Here is a 13,353-nt window from a genome sequence, read left to right as displayed (position 1 = left end):
AGATATAGAATAAACTTGCTTAATTAGACATGCTTTCTGATGTAGCTAACCTTTTTTCCAGTCAGTGAAGCACCCCAACTTCTCTTTCAGGTAATTGTCAGCAACACAGCAATAAATATCAACACAAAGCAGGTTATATTTTGGATCACGCAGGGAGAACAAAGGGTGAAATATTTAACTGCAGCAGAGTCTGACTCTATTCTGCGCAGTGAGAAAAACTGAAGTCATTTTCAAGGTCCACCATTTCTTCTCTTCAGTTGGGTCAAGTTTCTAAGCTTTCTAAATCTCCATTTTCCGGCTAATGAAAAGAAAATAGGATTCCACCAAGTCTCCTATCTACCTACTCCAGGACTTCTGTGCAGATGAAATGAGATGAGGCATGAGAAAATGCTCCACAGACATTTGGTTAAAGTGTGAAATGTTTCTACTTGGCTATGAAGCAAGTTGTCATAGTGACTGGACCAGTGGTCACTTAGCATATTAGCCTTTTATATATATAGACTAGAGGCCTGGTGCATGAAATTCATGCAGGGCAGGGGGGTCCCTCAGCCAGGCCTGCACTCTCTCCAATCCAGGAACCCTCTCACAATCCGGAACCACTGACTCCTAACCGCTCACCTGCCTTCATGCCTGATGCCCCTAACTGCTCCCCTGCCGGCCTGATTGCCCTAATTGCTCTCCCCTCCTGGCCTGATCCCCCTGACTGCCTAACTGCTGCCTTCTCCCTTCTGCCTTCTCCTGTGGTATCTTCCCTCAAGGCCTCTGCAAAAGGGACCTCGGCGCTGGACCGGCCCTCACAGCCGCAGTGGTTTTGTCTAGAAGAATGTCCCAAAGGACGTCCGGAAGATGTCCAATCTAATTAGCATATTATCCTTTTATTAGTATAGATTGCTTGAATTTATTCATATGTTAACAGCAATGATAATTCAGACTGGAAAGGAGAATTCTCACTTGTATTTAACTATGAATTCTGACTGAATAAAGCTACAAATAGGAGGAGCAGACAACACTCTGAGGAGGCAGCCACTCACATCAGTGCTCAGTGACCTGGAAAGAGAAGATAAGAAAACGAGCTCCAGTGAACTTACATAGACTGTGAGGTGTCCTGAGGGGCCACAACGGACTGGTGGGTGAGAAAGTTCAGGGTGCAAAGCCAAGAGTCAGATAACCAGGACCTGGATTCCAGGCCCTCCCCAGTGCTCAGAATACAGCTCCCTGCTTACAAGGGCCTCACTGTGCCCTGGGGAGTATGACCTGTAACTTCACTTATCATTCAATGGCAGCAGGACGATGAGCTGATGTCTATGAAAGGAATGTAAGTATTGAGAGGAAAGGGATTACCCAAACAAAAAATGGTCAAAGTTCATAAAAATATTACTTACACTGCTCTTCTCAGGAGTCCTGGGAGGTTGGAAAAGTCAGTTCACTGAAGCTCAGAACAAGCAATGTAAGGAGCACTTTGAGAAGAACATGGCCAGCACCTCGCTGTTGTTCTGCATGGAGCTCTAGAAACCAGAGCTTGGGAACGTGACCTGCTCTCACTGGGCTCTGTGAGGTAGAGAAGCGTGCTGCTTCCACAGGCCACTGGCGGCTTCCTCGACCTCCTGGAGGTCTGTGAACAATGCCCTGGACATTCTTACTCTTGAATGTATGATTTGCTCATTTGGATGAGCCCAATGTGACTGCATTTACCCAGCACAAATATCCAACATGTCCCTTCTCTCTCTGCAGGTTGTGAGTGTTCAGATTAACTTCAGTACACAGCATGTAACATACAATATACATTTAATAATTTGTTCCATCTACATATCCTCTTCCCATCTTCTGTTATAATTAGAATTGGAAAGTTTCTTTCAAAAGTTCTGTACAATACAATCCTACCTAGAAAAAAGGCCAACTCCATTCACTTGATGACAGACACATACTGAGTGCCTTACTCATGCTGAGAAATGGAAAGCATCAAAAGGTGACAAACAAGGCTCCGTCCCCCAGGAAGGGTGCAGCTAGGAGTGAACCAGACAGGAAGGTCCTGCTGCCCCGAGTGAGTCAATGTGAAGAGACAGGTTGAATCTTTGTGGTGGTTTACTCACATGGCCCGTGATCCGAGAGGAGCAGGCATAATACCCTGAAAGAAAGCGCTCAGACATTTCATTTCAAACCAGCCCTTACCATAGGGTTAGAGGGTGGGAAAAGTCTAACACTAGTGATTCCCAGGGTCTGTTTTCTACCATCCTCCTTGCAAAGATGGGCCTGGGAACCTGCAAAGATGAGCCCAGAATGTGGTCTCCCTTGAGATAGGCCCTGCCTTTGACCTGCATTTAAAATGTATCTTCTTCTCTGAGTAATGGCCCCACCTGGGCTCATGGCCGCATTATCTTTTCAGCCCTGCTTGTCTTTTTGCAGCACGTCCTCCAGTGCCCCAGGGTCTGCAAGAACAATCCCTTTCTACAGCTAATATAGTGAACTAGTGGCCTGGTGCACAGATTCCTGAACATTGAAAGGAAATTAGTTAGAAGGTGGCTGGCAGGGCGGGACTGGGTGAGATGGGATGGACACACCCTGGAGCCAACCTCCCGTGGTCCCTCCCTGGCTGGCACACCTGGGGTGGCACCGCAGCTCAAAGGGTGTCTACGATCACCGCAGCTCAGTGGTAAACCAGATTCGGGGCTGACAGTGCCCCAGCAACAACATAACCCATGGCCAAAGGTGGAATTGCATGGCCCTGCGAGGAATCGGGCTCCCTCCTCTCTGGTTCTGGGTACGTCACCTGAGAACCACTGCTGTCAAGTCACTGCAATTCAGCAACTCCTGCATTGAGTGTCTTCCCCCAGGTGGTCAGTGCGCATCATGGCTACTGCTGGTCAGATGGTTGCTTAGCCTTTTATATACATAAATAGCTTATTAAACAACTGAGATTCTATTCTTATAGCTGCCCTTCCCCTAACGGCTAGAACTGTAGCATGGGCCCAAGTGAACTGTATTTCAAACAAACTGGTGATACCGGAACTGAGAGCAAGAATTGTTCCTGGGGTCTCATCTCCCAGGAGGGAGATTCACATGGGTTGCCCCCAAGCCTTCTGCTCTCCCCTTATGTCAGGTAACGCTGCTCCCTGTGGTGCCTCTCACTGATTGGTTCCTGGCCTTTTAGAAACATTTTATCACTTGCAAGAAAATGTTTGTCACTTGTAAGAAAAACATCCTTGTTTCAAAACACCCTGTGTTTCTGCTACCCGTCATGTTTTCCTGCCTTCCTGTTGCCTGCAAAACACATTTTCGGTTTGTTTCAGCCCATTCATCCTCTCCCACCTCCCCTCTCCACCCAATTCTGCTCTAACTCCTTTCACTCTGGTGCTCACTTCATGGGCTAAGAGCTGCACTGGGTCATAGAGACGCGGGAGTTTTGGACTGGAACATGCAGTGTCCCTCTGGGCAGGATGGTTCCTGGGTTCTTTGTCCTTTGGAGTCCATCAATGAATCCACGAAAGGAAGGTGGTATAGCAAAGGTGGCAATGTATTGAAGAACAAATGCAGACTCCCATGAGGGAGGGGGAAGACTCTCACAGCACAGACTCCCCTGTGGGGAGGAGAAGACTCTCACAGCACAGACTCCCATGAGGGAGGGGGAAGACTCTCACAGCACAGACTACCACATGGGGAGGGGATAGACTCTCACAGCACAGACTCCTGCGTGGGGAGGGAAAGACTCTCACAACACAGACTACCACATGGGGAGGGGATAGACTCTCACAGCACAGACTCCCGCGTGGGGAGGGGAAGACTCTCACAGCACAGACTCCCACGTGGGGAGGGGATAGACTCTCACAGCACAGACTCCCCTGTGGGGAGGAGATAGACTCTCACAGCACAGATTCCCCTGTGGGGAGGGGAAGACTCTCACAGCACAGACTCCCGCGGGGGGAGGGGAAGACTCTCACAGCACAGACTCCCACGTGGGGAGGGGATAGACTCTCACAGCACAGACTCCCCTGTGGGGAGGGGAGACTCTCACAGCACAGACTCCCACGTGGGGAGGGGAAGACTCTCACAGCACAGACTCCCGCGGGGGGAGGGGAAGACTCTCACAGCACAGACTCCCGCGTGGGGAGGGGAAGACTCTCACAGCACAGACTCCCACGTGGGGAGGGGAAGACTCTCACAGCACAGACTCCCGCGGGGGGAGGGGAAGACTCTCACAGCACAGACTCCCGCGGGGGGAGGGGAAGACTCTCACAGCACAGACTCCCGCGTGGGGAGGGGATAGACTCTCACAGCACAGACTCCCGCGTGGGGAGGGATAGACTCTCACAGCACAGACTCCCGCGTGGGGAGGGGATAGACTCTCACAGCACAGACTCCCCCGTGGGGAGGGGAAGACTCTCACAGCACAGACTCCCCTGTGGGGAGGGGAAGACTTTCACAGCACAGACTCCCCTGTGGGGAGGGAAAGACTCTCACAACACAGACTACCACATGGGGAGGGATAGACTCGCACAGCACAGACTCCCACGTGGGGAGGGATAGACTCTCACAACACAGACTCCCGCGTGGGAAGGGGAAGACTCTCACAGCACAGATTCCCACGTGGGGAGGGGAAGACTCGCACAGCACAGACTCCCACGTGGGGAGGGGAAGACTCTCACAGCACACATTCCCACGTGGGGAGGGGAAGACTCGCACAGCACAGACTCTCACGTGGGGAGGGGAAAGACTCTCACAGCACAGACTCCCGCGTGGGGAGGGGAAGACTTTCACAGCACAGACTCCCGCGTGGGGAGGGGAAGAGTTCCACTGACCTCCTTTTCCCTGCGGCCTATAAAGGCTGCAGATCCTGGTGCTTTGATACCCCCTCCCCCCCCCCATTGGTCACTATAGTAACTTCTGAGCTCAAAGGTCGAACCTCACAGGGGACACCTGAGGTCCTGCCCCCTCCTTCCTTATTGTTTTCCTATTCCCTCTGGACTTCCTTCTCCTCCTTCTGGATGGGAGGCTTCCTACTCTGTATTTTGTAAATATAGACCTTCCCGTTCCCAGCTCCTCATTCTATGGAAATGCCCCTGATGCAGCTTTTCAGCTCCCCATTCTATGGAAATTTACCTGCTGCTACTTTGCAGCTGTGTATTTTTGTTACTGTCCCCTTAACTTCTAAAAGTTCTGAAAGTTCCTAAACCTGTCTGTTTTAAGCCTAAAAATCCTCGTTTCAATATTTTCAATAGAGAAGAAAAAGCCCCATGGGATGGAGCCACAGAAACAGGAGGAAACGGGGACGTGACCCGGGCATCTCCCTGCAGCCCGGCCCTGGCCACTAGTGCTGCACCCGGTCCGCCCGGCAGGTCCTCTCCCCATCACCGCAGTGCAGGCGGCCTCCCTAACCAGTTACAGGCCACCTTGAAACAAACCCGCTTGAACTGAGCAAGTCCACGTATACCCAGCTTTTTATACAATATCGTCTCTTCCTTATGATTCTCTTAACCCTTCGTACGCCATAAGCGTCTACAGACGCAGTGGGGATGGTTTCCGTTTTGGATGCGTGGCAGTTACCTGGTTAATAACATGTTCTCTCTAACTCATTTTTAAAAAAATATATTTTATTAATTTTTTTTTGTTTTTTACAGAGAGGAAGGGAGAGGGATAGAGAGTTAGAAACATCAATGAGAGAGAAACATCGATCAGCTGCCTCCTGCACACCCCCTACTGGGGATGTGCCCGCAACCAAGGTACATGCCCTTGACCCGAATCCACCTGGGACCTTTCAGTCCGCAGGCCGACGCTCTATCCACTGAGCCAAACCGGTTACGACTCTAACTCACTTTATTGGAAGAGCACAGTCTGTAACATGTAACACACAAATGCGTGCCACTTGACTGTTTGTTATTGGTAAGGCTCCGGTCACCAGCAGGCGACTGGGAGTTGGCTTGGGGGGATCAGAAGTCAACGCAGGTGTTTGACTGCGAGGGGGTTGGCGCCCCTGACCTTGCGTTGTTTAAGGGTCAACTGTGTTTCTAAAACCTCACAAGGTCACTTCCTTCAGAGGTTCGAGAGGTTCGAGAAGGCCCAGCGACCCTTCAAGACCCAGGGGAGTAATTCTTCAACAGCAAAGCCCAAGGGGGGGGGGCATTCAGGAGAGAGGGGAGCAGGTCTCTCTCTTATCCCCCTCCCCCCACCTCTAGGGCCAAGTGCTAGGTCTCTTTCTATAACAGTCACTAGTTAATTCTAAACGAATAAAACATGTCACTCATGCTCTTATAAAGTTAAAAAGCTGTGGCTAATAGCTTGAATTAGAGAAAAAGTACAAAATAAGAGGAAAAATGTATTTTACTTTGAAGCATCCATTTTTCCCTCCAAGCGGTAGGCTGCTCCAGGTTCTCAGGCAGATTTCCTAGAAGCAGAAACTGAGGTAAGGACTCCTGGCACCTCGATGACAGAGGCAGGAGGAAGCATGACCAAGGGCGGGAGGATCACACGGGAGTGTTGTTCAGGGAAACAGCTGGGTGCGGAGGTGGGGTGGGGGCGGGGGCCGCAGAGGCTGTTCTGCCTGGAGCCTGCGGCCCAGTGTGGGGAGCGATGGGGCCTGTTTCACTCCCGGGCGGGCGCCCTGAGCAGAGGGGCAGGAGGCTGGGGGCTGAGCCTGAGCTGCGGCACCTGCAGCCGCTGGGCTGGGCCTGCATCCACCAGGAAGCACCCCCAGGGCTTGGGCCGCATCGCACCTGCCAAGACTAGGCGTTTCCAGAGAAACAAAAGGTAAGAAAAACCTGTCAACAGAGAAGGAAAAGTTCATGAGTAAACAGGAAAAGAAACGGGAGGGACGCTCCAAGCTGCCCGGGTCCTAATTCCACCCACAGCAAAGCTTGTGCAGGAGGTGGGAGCTCTGAGACAGGGGTCGGGTTGGGGGGTCAGGTTGGGGGGCAGACCAGCTTGGCGGCTCACGTGGTGTCGCCCGAGATCACAAAGGTGGACGCCCTCACCTTTCCACCATGCGCTGCCTGAACCCTGAGCTGACCGTGATCACCGCGGATTGCAGGAGGCCCTCTCACCTGCAGGAAACCGACCATTGTCCTCCTCCTCAGGTCTCCCACTCAGCCCTCCCTCCGCTCGGGAGAGTCACTCCCGTCTCCTGTGGACACAGCCCCCAGCGCGGTACCTGCACTCACTTCCCAGGACGCACAGCTCCATAGGGAGTTCACGGTCCACATGCGAGGAGCTGGTACCATATTATTGTGATTCAGTAAAAGTTTCAAAGGCACCATGTATAGCAACGGATCCCTACACCCAAAGGACGGCTAATGAGAAGTCCTCAGGGTTGGTCAGAACCCAGGCTGGGCCCAGGAGTCAAGGCAAAAAGAGAAATCGTTTTCACTAACTTTTGAACAAAGGAATTCCAGTCCATTGAGAGAAGTAAAGCTTTTAGGTTCATTTTTGTCTTGCTTTTCCCCCTAATTCTTTTATATTTTGGGAAATCCTCACCCAAGGATATTTTCTGCCCTTGATTTTTAGAGGGTGGAAGGCAGGTGAGAGACAGAGGGAAACACTGACATGAGAGACACTTCGATTGGTTGCCTCCTGCACTTGCCCTGACCGGCCGAGGATCGAGCCTGCAATGGAGGTAAGTGCCCTTGGCTGGAGCTGAACCCGACCCCTCGGCCTGCAGCCGATGCTCTAACCCCCAGTGAAACGGGCGGGGCCATGTCTGCCTGGTTTGTGTTGCTGTTGTCTGGGATGGAACTCTCAGAGGCCACACACAGGCACTAAGAGAACCTTCCTGCCTGTTTTCCGCCTTCTCACTAGTAGCTTTAGGGGCCATTCTCACAACAGACTGACAACTTCTTTCTGTATTTTTGCTTCAAAGCCCAGGAGAGAACCTAACCAGCCTCACCCAGCTGCTCTCTCTCCAGCCATCTAGTGGGAGAAGTTCATAGTTCCAGGGCTGAGGAGAGGGGCAGAGAGGGTCCAGGCCCTTTCCCATGGCATCTGGGCCTGTCACCCCCCCAGAACATCACGTGCTCACCACCCACTGAAGCTTCAGTGGCCAGAGCTTTCTTGGGGCCTTAGCCAGTCTCCCCTCCCTGCAGGTTGGGGATGGGCCTGAAAAAGTTCCCACCCTCTAGCCATGCGCTTCTTCCGGGTGTGGCCAGCCCGCTCCACTGGGAGACTATCCCAGGGCCCCCTGGCCCCTCATTAGCATCTGCCCAGGTGTGGTGGGGAGGGACTCCTCATGAATAAGCAAGGGCGCTCCAACCACAGGCACTTCCAAAGGTTAGGAGCTCTGTGCCAGGAAGAGAAACAGGAGCAGAGCGATGGCTGTTCTCTTGTATCACAGGACGACAGGGAAGTTGGCTGGTGACCAATCGCACTTAGCATTTGAAGGGACAATGGAGAGGAACCGGCCTATGGAGAGCTGGTCAGCCAGGAGGAGGGGGCCCCGAGGGAGGAGGAAAGCGGCTCTCAGGAGCCAGGCTGCTCCGGAAACGAGCCCACAGCCGCCTCTGGAGTGAGCCCCAAGGAGGAAGCAGGTGGGGCGAGTCCTAACGCAACCCCCCCTGTCACTCCCTTTGCTTTTGAGACAACCTGTTTAAGAGCCGTGAAGAGACGCCTGTTGGTAGGAACACTACACGCTCCAGCAGGAAGGAACCTCCTCTCATGAGCCAGTTTGTTTTATTCTTTAAACCCAGAGCGGAGCCTGTCGGTTTCTGGGCCGGGAGGGTCCCATCCGGGACCTCGTGGGTCACAGCCACAGGCCTGCCCTCCGGCCGCCAGGAAGTGGCTCGCTGCTGCCATCTGTCACCCCTGCACTCGGCGTAGACCTCCCAGGAGAGACAGCTGAAGCGCCTGCGCCTTATCCCATGAGCACAGGTGACACGTGAGAGCTGGCCCTGACCCTTGTTGCATTGATGCCGAGGGCAGGGCCAGCAGCACCCAGCGCTCGGATTGGCGAGGCCCGGGGTGTCGCTCCGGATCGGCGGGGCCCGGGGTGCCGCAGTCGGGGGAGGACCCCAGCGCTCGGATTGGCGGGGCCGGGGTGCCGCAGTCGGGGGAGGGCCGAGGCCAGGAAGCGCCTGAGTGCGAAGTCCCAAACCACAGGCCGGCTCGGGGCGGGGCCACCAGGTAGCGGCTTTTCCCTGCCCCGCGCAGGCTCCCAGGAGGCTGCGGTCAGAGGCTGCCTGTAGGGTGTCCGACCACAGCTCTGTGCTGACTGAGAGCCCGCAGTCTGTGGGAATAGCACTCGACTCCCGACACCAATGGCCTTGAGCAGAATGGAGCTGAAATGGGATGGGACAGAGCGCATGACTGTGGACTATGTGAAGGGAATCCTGCAACCCACGCCCACCTGCGACAGCTGGGACCAGATCTGGGACTTCCAGGCCAGGCCCGAGGACCTGCTCATCTGCACCTACCCTGAAGCAGGTGGGGCGGGCAGGGAGCAGGGGAGGGGGCGGGAAATGCCTTAATAGTGAAATAAAGAGATGACCGGGTTTCAGAGGAGGCTGCTGGCTGGGCAGAGTGAGGCCACAGCAAATCGCCGTGGAAACTGAAACTAAAATGACCTACAAGTTTTAAGCGATTAATTCTTCCAGCAACGCACATTTCGTTTTACTTCCTCAGAAGGGCGTGAATAAAACAGCAAAGAACAAAAGGGCTCTAGACTTGGTGACTGATTCGTTCCCCAGGCAGGCCTTCCTGTGGGCCTGGTACAAAGCCGCTCTGTGTGGGTGAGCAGGAAAGGGACCCAGGCTGATTTGGGGACGAGTAGGGGAGCTGTGGTTCTGCACTGCTGACCTGCTCAGCAGCCCTCAAATCTGCAGGTCAGGAGCGGAGAGCTGTTCTTCCTAAGTGTCCCAGTTATGCCCCAATTAATTAATGATCTGTCTAGATTTAGTGGGACATACGCAGGTGACCAGGGGTCAGCAATAACGGCCTACCCCCTGGTACTTCAAACCTAGACAGTTGAGCCGAGCCGGAACACATGAACACACAGACAGAATTAGTATGCAATCACAACTATTCCTAGTGGGTCCTAGGCTCCAGCAAATGCGCCCGGCGATGCGCACCGAAAGACGGACGATGAAGACAGAGACAGACGGGCGGCCGCAGTTGGGTCAGGCTCACACAGCACAGCAGTCAATCAGGGGCTCGTCTCACGGAGTGACGTGGAGTCCGCCTCTCATCAGGCAGGAGATGTCCACTGAAGAAAATCTGCTCTTATACAGCCAGTAGTAAACAACTTGTGTCTTATCCGTGTGGGCCAGACGGTGTGCCTTATGCTAGGAGCAGGGTGTTTACACTTTAAGGGCTTAGGGCATTCACATCAAGATAGTGGGGCATTCACCACATTTTGGAAGTTACAGAGTATTGGGGTCTTCACACAGCAAACATTTCACACAGTAATTATTTCCACACATTAGAGGGGTTTCCTTATGACCATAACATTATTATAACATTCCACCTGGTGGTCCCCGAGGGACATATGGGGAGGGGGACCACAGGGAGCCAAAAATTAATTTTATTTTTTTTTTGTTTCTTTTTTTTTTTTTTTTTTTTAAATTAAATCTTTATTGTTCAGATTATTACATTTGTTCCTCTTTTTTCCCCCCATAACTCCCCTCCTTCCAGCTCCCACCCCACCCTCCACCCTCACTCCCCACCCACTGTGTTCATCCATAGGTGCATGATTTTTGTCCAGTCACTTCCCGCATCTCCCACACCCCTTTTTCCCCCAAGAATAGTCAGTCTATTCCCTTTCTATGCCCCTGATTCTATTATAATCACCAGTTCATTCTGTACATCAGGTTATTTATTCACTTGATTCTTAGATTCATTTGTTGATAGATGCATGTTTGTTGTTCATAATTTGTATCTTTACCTTTTTCTTCTTCTTCCTCTTCTTAAAGGATACCTTTCAGCATTTCATATAATACTGGTTTGGCGGTGATGAACTCCTTTAGCTTTTCCTTATCTGTGAAGCTCTTTATCTGACCTTCAATTCTGAATGATAGCTTTGCTGGATAAAGTAATCTTGGTTGTAGGTTCTTGGTATTCAGCACTTTGAATATTTCTTGCCATTCCCTTCTGGCCTGCAAAGTTTCTGTTGAGAAATCAGCTGACAGTCTTATGGGTATTCCCTTGTAGGTAATTGAGCCTCTTTCTCTTGCTGCTTTTAAGATTTTCTCTTTGTCTTTTGCCCTTGGCATTTTAATGATGATGTGTCTTGGTGTGGTCCTCTTTGGATTCCTTTTGTTTGGGGTTCTCTGTGCTTCTTGGACCTGTAAGTCCATTTCTTTCACCAGGTGGGGGAAGTTTTCTGCCATTATTTCTTGAAATAGGTTTTCAATATCTTGCTGTCTCTCATCTTCTGGCACTCCAATGACTCTGATATTAGACCGCTTAAAGCTGTCCCAGAGGCTCCTTACACTATCTTCACACTTTCGGATTCTTTTTTCATTTTGCTTTTCCAATTGGGTGTTTTTTGTCGAATCTTTGGTTTGATTATTGTACTCCTCTGGTCTGCTATTGGGTATAATATTCTTTATTTCAGTCCGTGTATGCTTACTTTCTAATTTCTTTATCGTAGCATCGAGGGTCTCATTAGTTTTCGTGAGGTTCTGCACAAATTTATGGCAAGCCCTCAAAATTGCGATTCTTAGCTCCATATCCTCCATTTCTGTCATGTTTTTTTGTCTCCGCATCTTTTATGCTTTCTTGGTGCACCCCCTTGTGGTCTCTGTGCGCAGTCTTGTTCTAGCCAAGCCTTAATTGTTGTAGTTAACACTAGAGGGATTTGACCCTCAGGCCGACTGGCTATAGGAATCAGCTGTGCGGAAAACGTCTGTCTTCTGGGGAGGCGCTAATCCAGCCTTTGCCTGAGGCGATCGGCAAATGGCTGTGCGCAGGCTTTGGGCGGGGCGGGCTCAACAGGGCGGGCGGAGGGAGCAGTTATGGCCGCGCTCAGTCCCGTTCCCAGAGGCTCTGCTTCTCAGAACCCCGGCAGCCGCTGCAAACCTCGGAGAGAAAGCTGCCCTCAGGTTCCAACTGATGCCGGGTAATCCCGCTTCTCCCGTTTGAGTCTGGGTCCCTAGAGATTCGCCCGGATCTGGAGCCCAGAGTCTGAGACTCACTCCCGACAGAAAACGACAACCGCGCCCTCAGCCACCAGCCCGCTTTCGCGCGCACCTCGGTACCTTTGTATTTTCCACACTGCGCCGCCTCTGAGCCTCGATTTGCTGTTCTCTTTCCTTCTAGTTGTAGAGTCTCTCTTCAGCCAGCCTTCCTGTGGTTCTGGGTGATGTCCGTTCAGTCTTTTAGTTGTATTTTTGAAATGGTTGTTTGCGGCAGCGGTCTCCGGTGTTTACCTACGCCGCCATCTTGGTCGACCCCTAATTTTATTTTTTCTGCAGCGTAGGAATCTAATGAAGAAGGAGAGGAGGTAGATAATGGCTAAGACAAATAAAATGGTTTTAGCTGTTTGCCAAGTAGAGGTGACAGAGTTCCATCCTTTTTGGATGTAATAGAGGGGGTTAAAGAGATTCCAGTGTGGGGTGCAAGGTACAGTCCTCCAGAGAGAAGCGATGGTGGTCCTGAAGTCGCAGTGTTTGTCAAGGTCGGCCAGGTCTGCAGCTGTGTTGAGGGTCATGCTGTTGGGTGTCAGGAGTAGGTGGTCGATGGCTTTCAATGTTGCTCCAAGTTTCTTGATGGTGTCATCAGAGTGTTTCTGGAGTTCTTTTAACTTAGAAATGGTGTTATTAATGGAAACGGGTTGGTGTAATGCTTCAGGGAGATAGAGAATTGGATAGGTACAGAGGGATGAAAATATAGGGAAGTTCTTTCAATAAAGGAGGAATATTGGGTGTCATTAAGATATATAATATTCATAGGGTGAGAAAGAAGGGTGCAGTTATTAGAAGAATCAAGAGGAAGGTCAGAATTAGAGGTATAATCATAATATGTAATATTCACAAAGCAGGTAAGGAAATAAAAATGGCCGAAGTTATATATAAGGGGTTCTGGGGTATGGGGGTTCATGGGGACTGAGAAGAGGGACAGTTGAAGTGGGTTGGCAGCAATGTAGATATTAGGTGTGAATTCAACAAGGGAGTTTCGGGGGGAGAAGTAAGGTTCAGCATAAAGTAGGTCAGAATCGGGTTTAGCCCACGTACCGTCAGGTAAGAGTGCAGGGAGATTTAGGGCAGAATATCCGACCAGGTGTTCGCCACCTATTGTAGGAAGAATAGTTAGTTGGCAAGAGAATAAATCGCAGCCAACAGGTTTAGAGAAATCAACCATAGCGGTTGAATCACTCCAGGTTGGGTTGAAGCCATGTCCCAGAAGCATAGGGTATGAATGTCTTTAAGAGCACAGTGAGGA

General features: G+C 51.3%; 1 protein-coding gene across 1 annotated transcript in view; it reads left to right on the top strand.

Moving 5' to 3' along the window:
- The first annotated feature begins 9,086 nt into the window (after window positions 1-9,086).
- The window catches only part of LOC139000769 (sulfotransferase 1C4-like), a 33,363-nt gene continuing 29,096 nt past the window's right edge, over window positions 9,087-13,353 (top strand). Inside the window, exon 1 of the mRNA XM_070402815.1 lies at window positions 9,087-9,399. Within this exon, the coding sequence (XP_070258916.1) occupies window positions 9,234-9,399 (166 nt within the window). The 5' untranslated portion in view covers window positions 9,087-9,233. The remainder of the gene's footprint in view (window positions 9,400-13,353) is intronic.

The sequence above is a fragment of the Myotis yumanensis genome, unplaced genomic scaffold (assembly GCF_028538775.1).
Source record: "Myotis yumanensis isolate MYYU_CA2020_CCGP unplaced genomic scaffold, mMyoYum1.0.hap1 SCAF_28, whole genome shotgun sequence".
In the NCBI taxonomy this organism is placed as follows: Eukaryota; Metazoa; Chordata; class Mammalia; order Chiroptera; family Vespertilionidae; genus Myotis; species Myotis yumanensis.
This window is presented reverse-complemented; position numbering and strand designations above follow the sequence as displayed.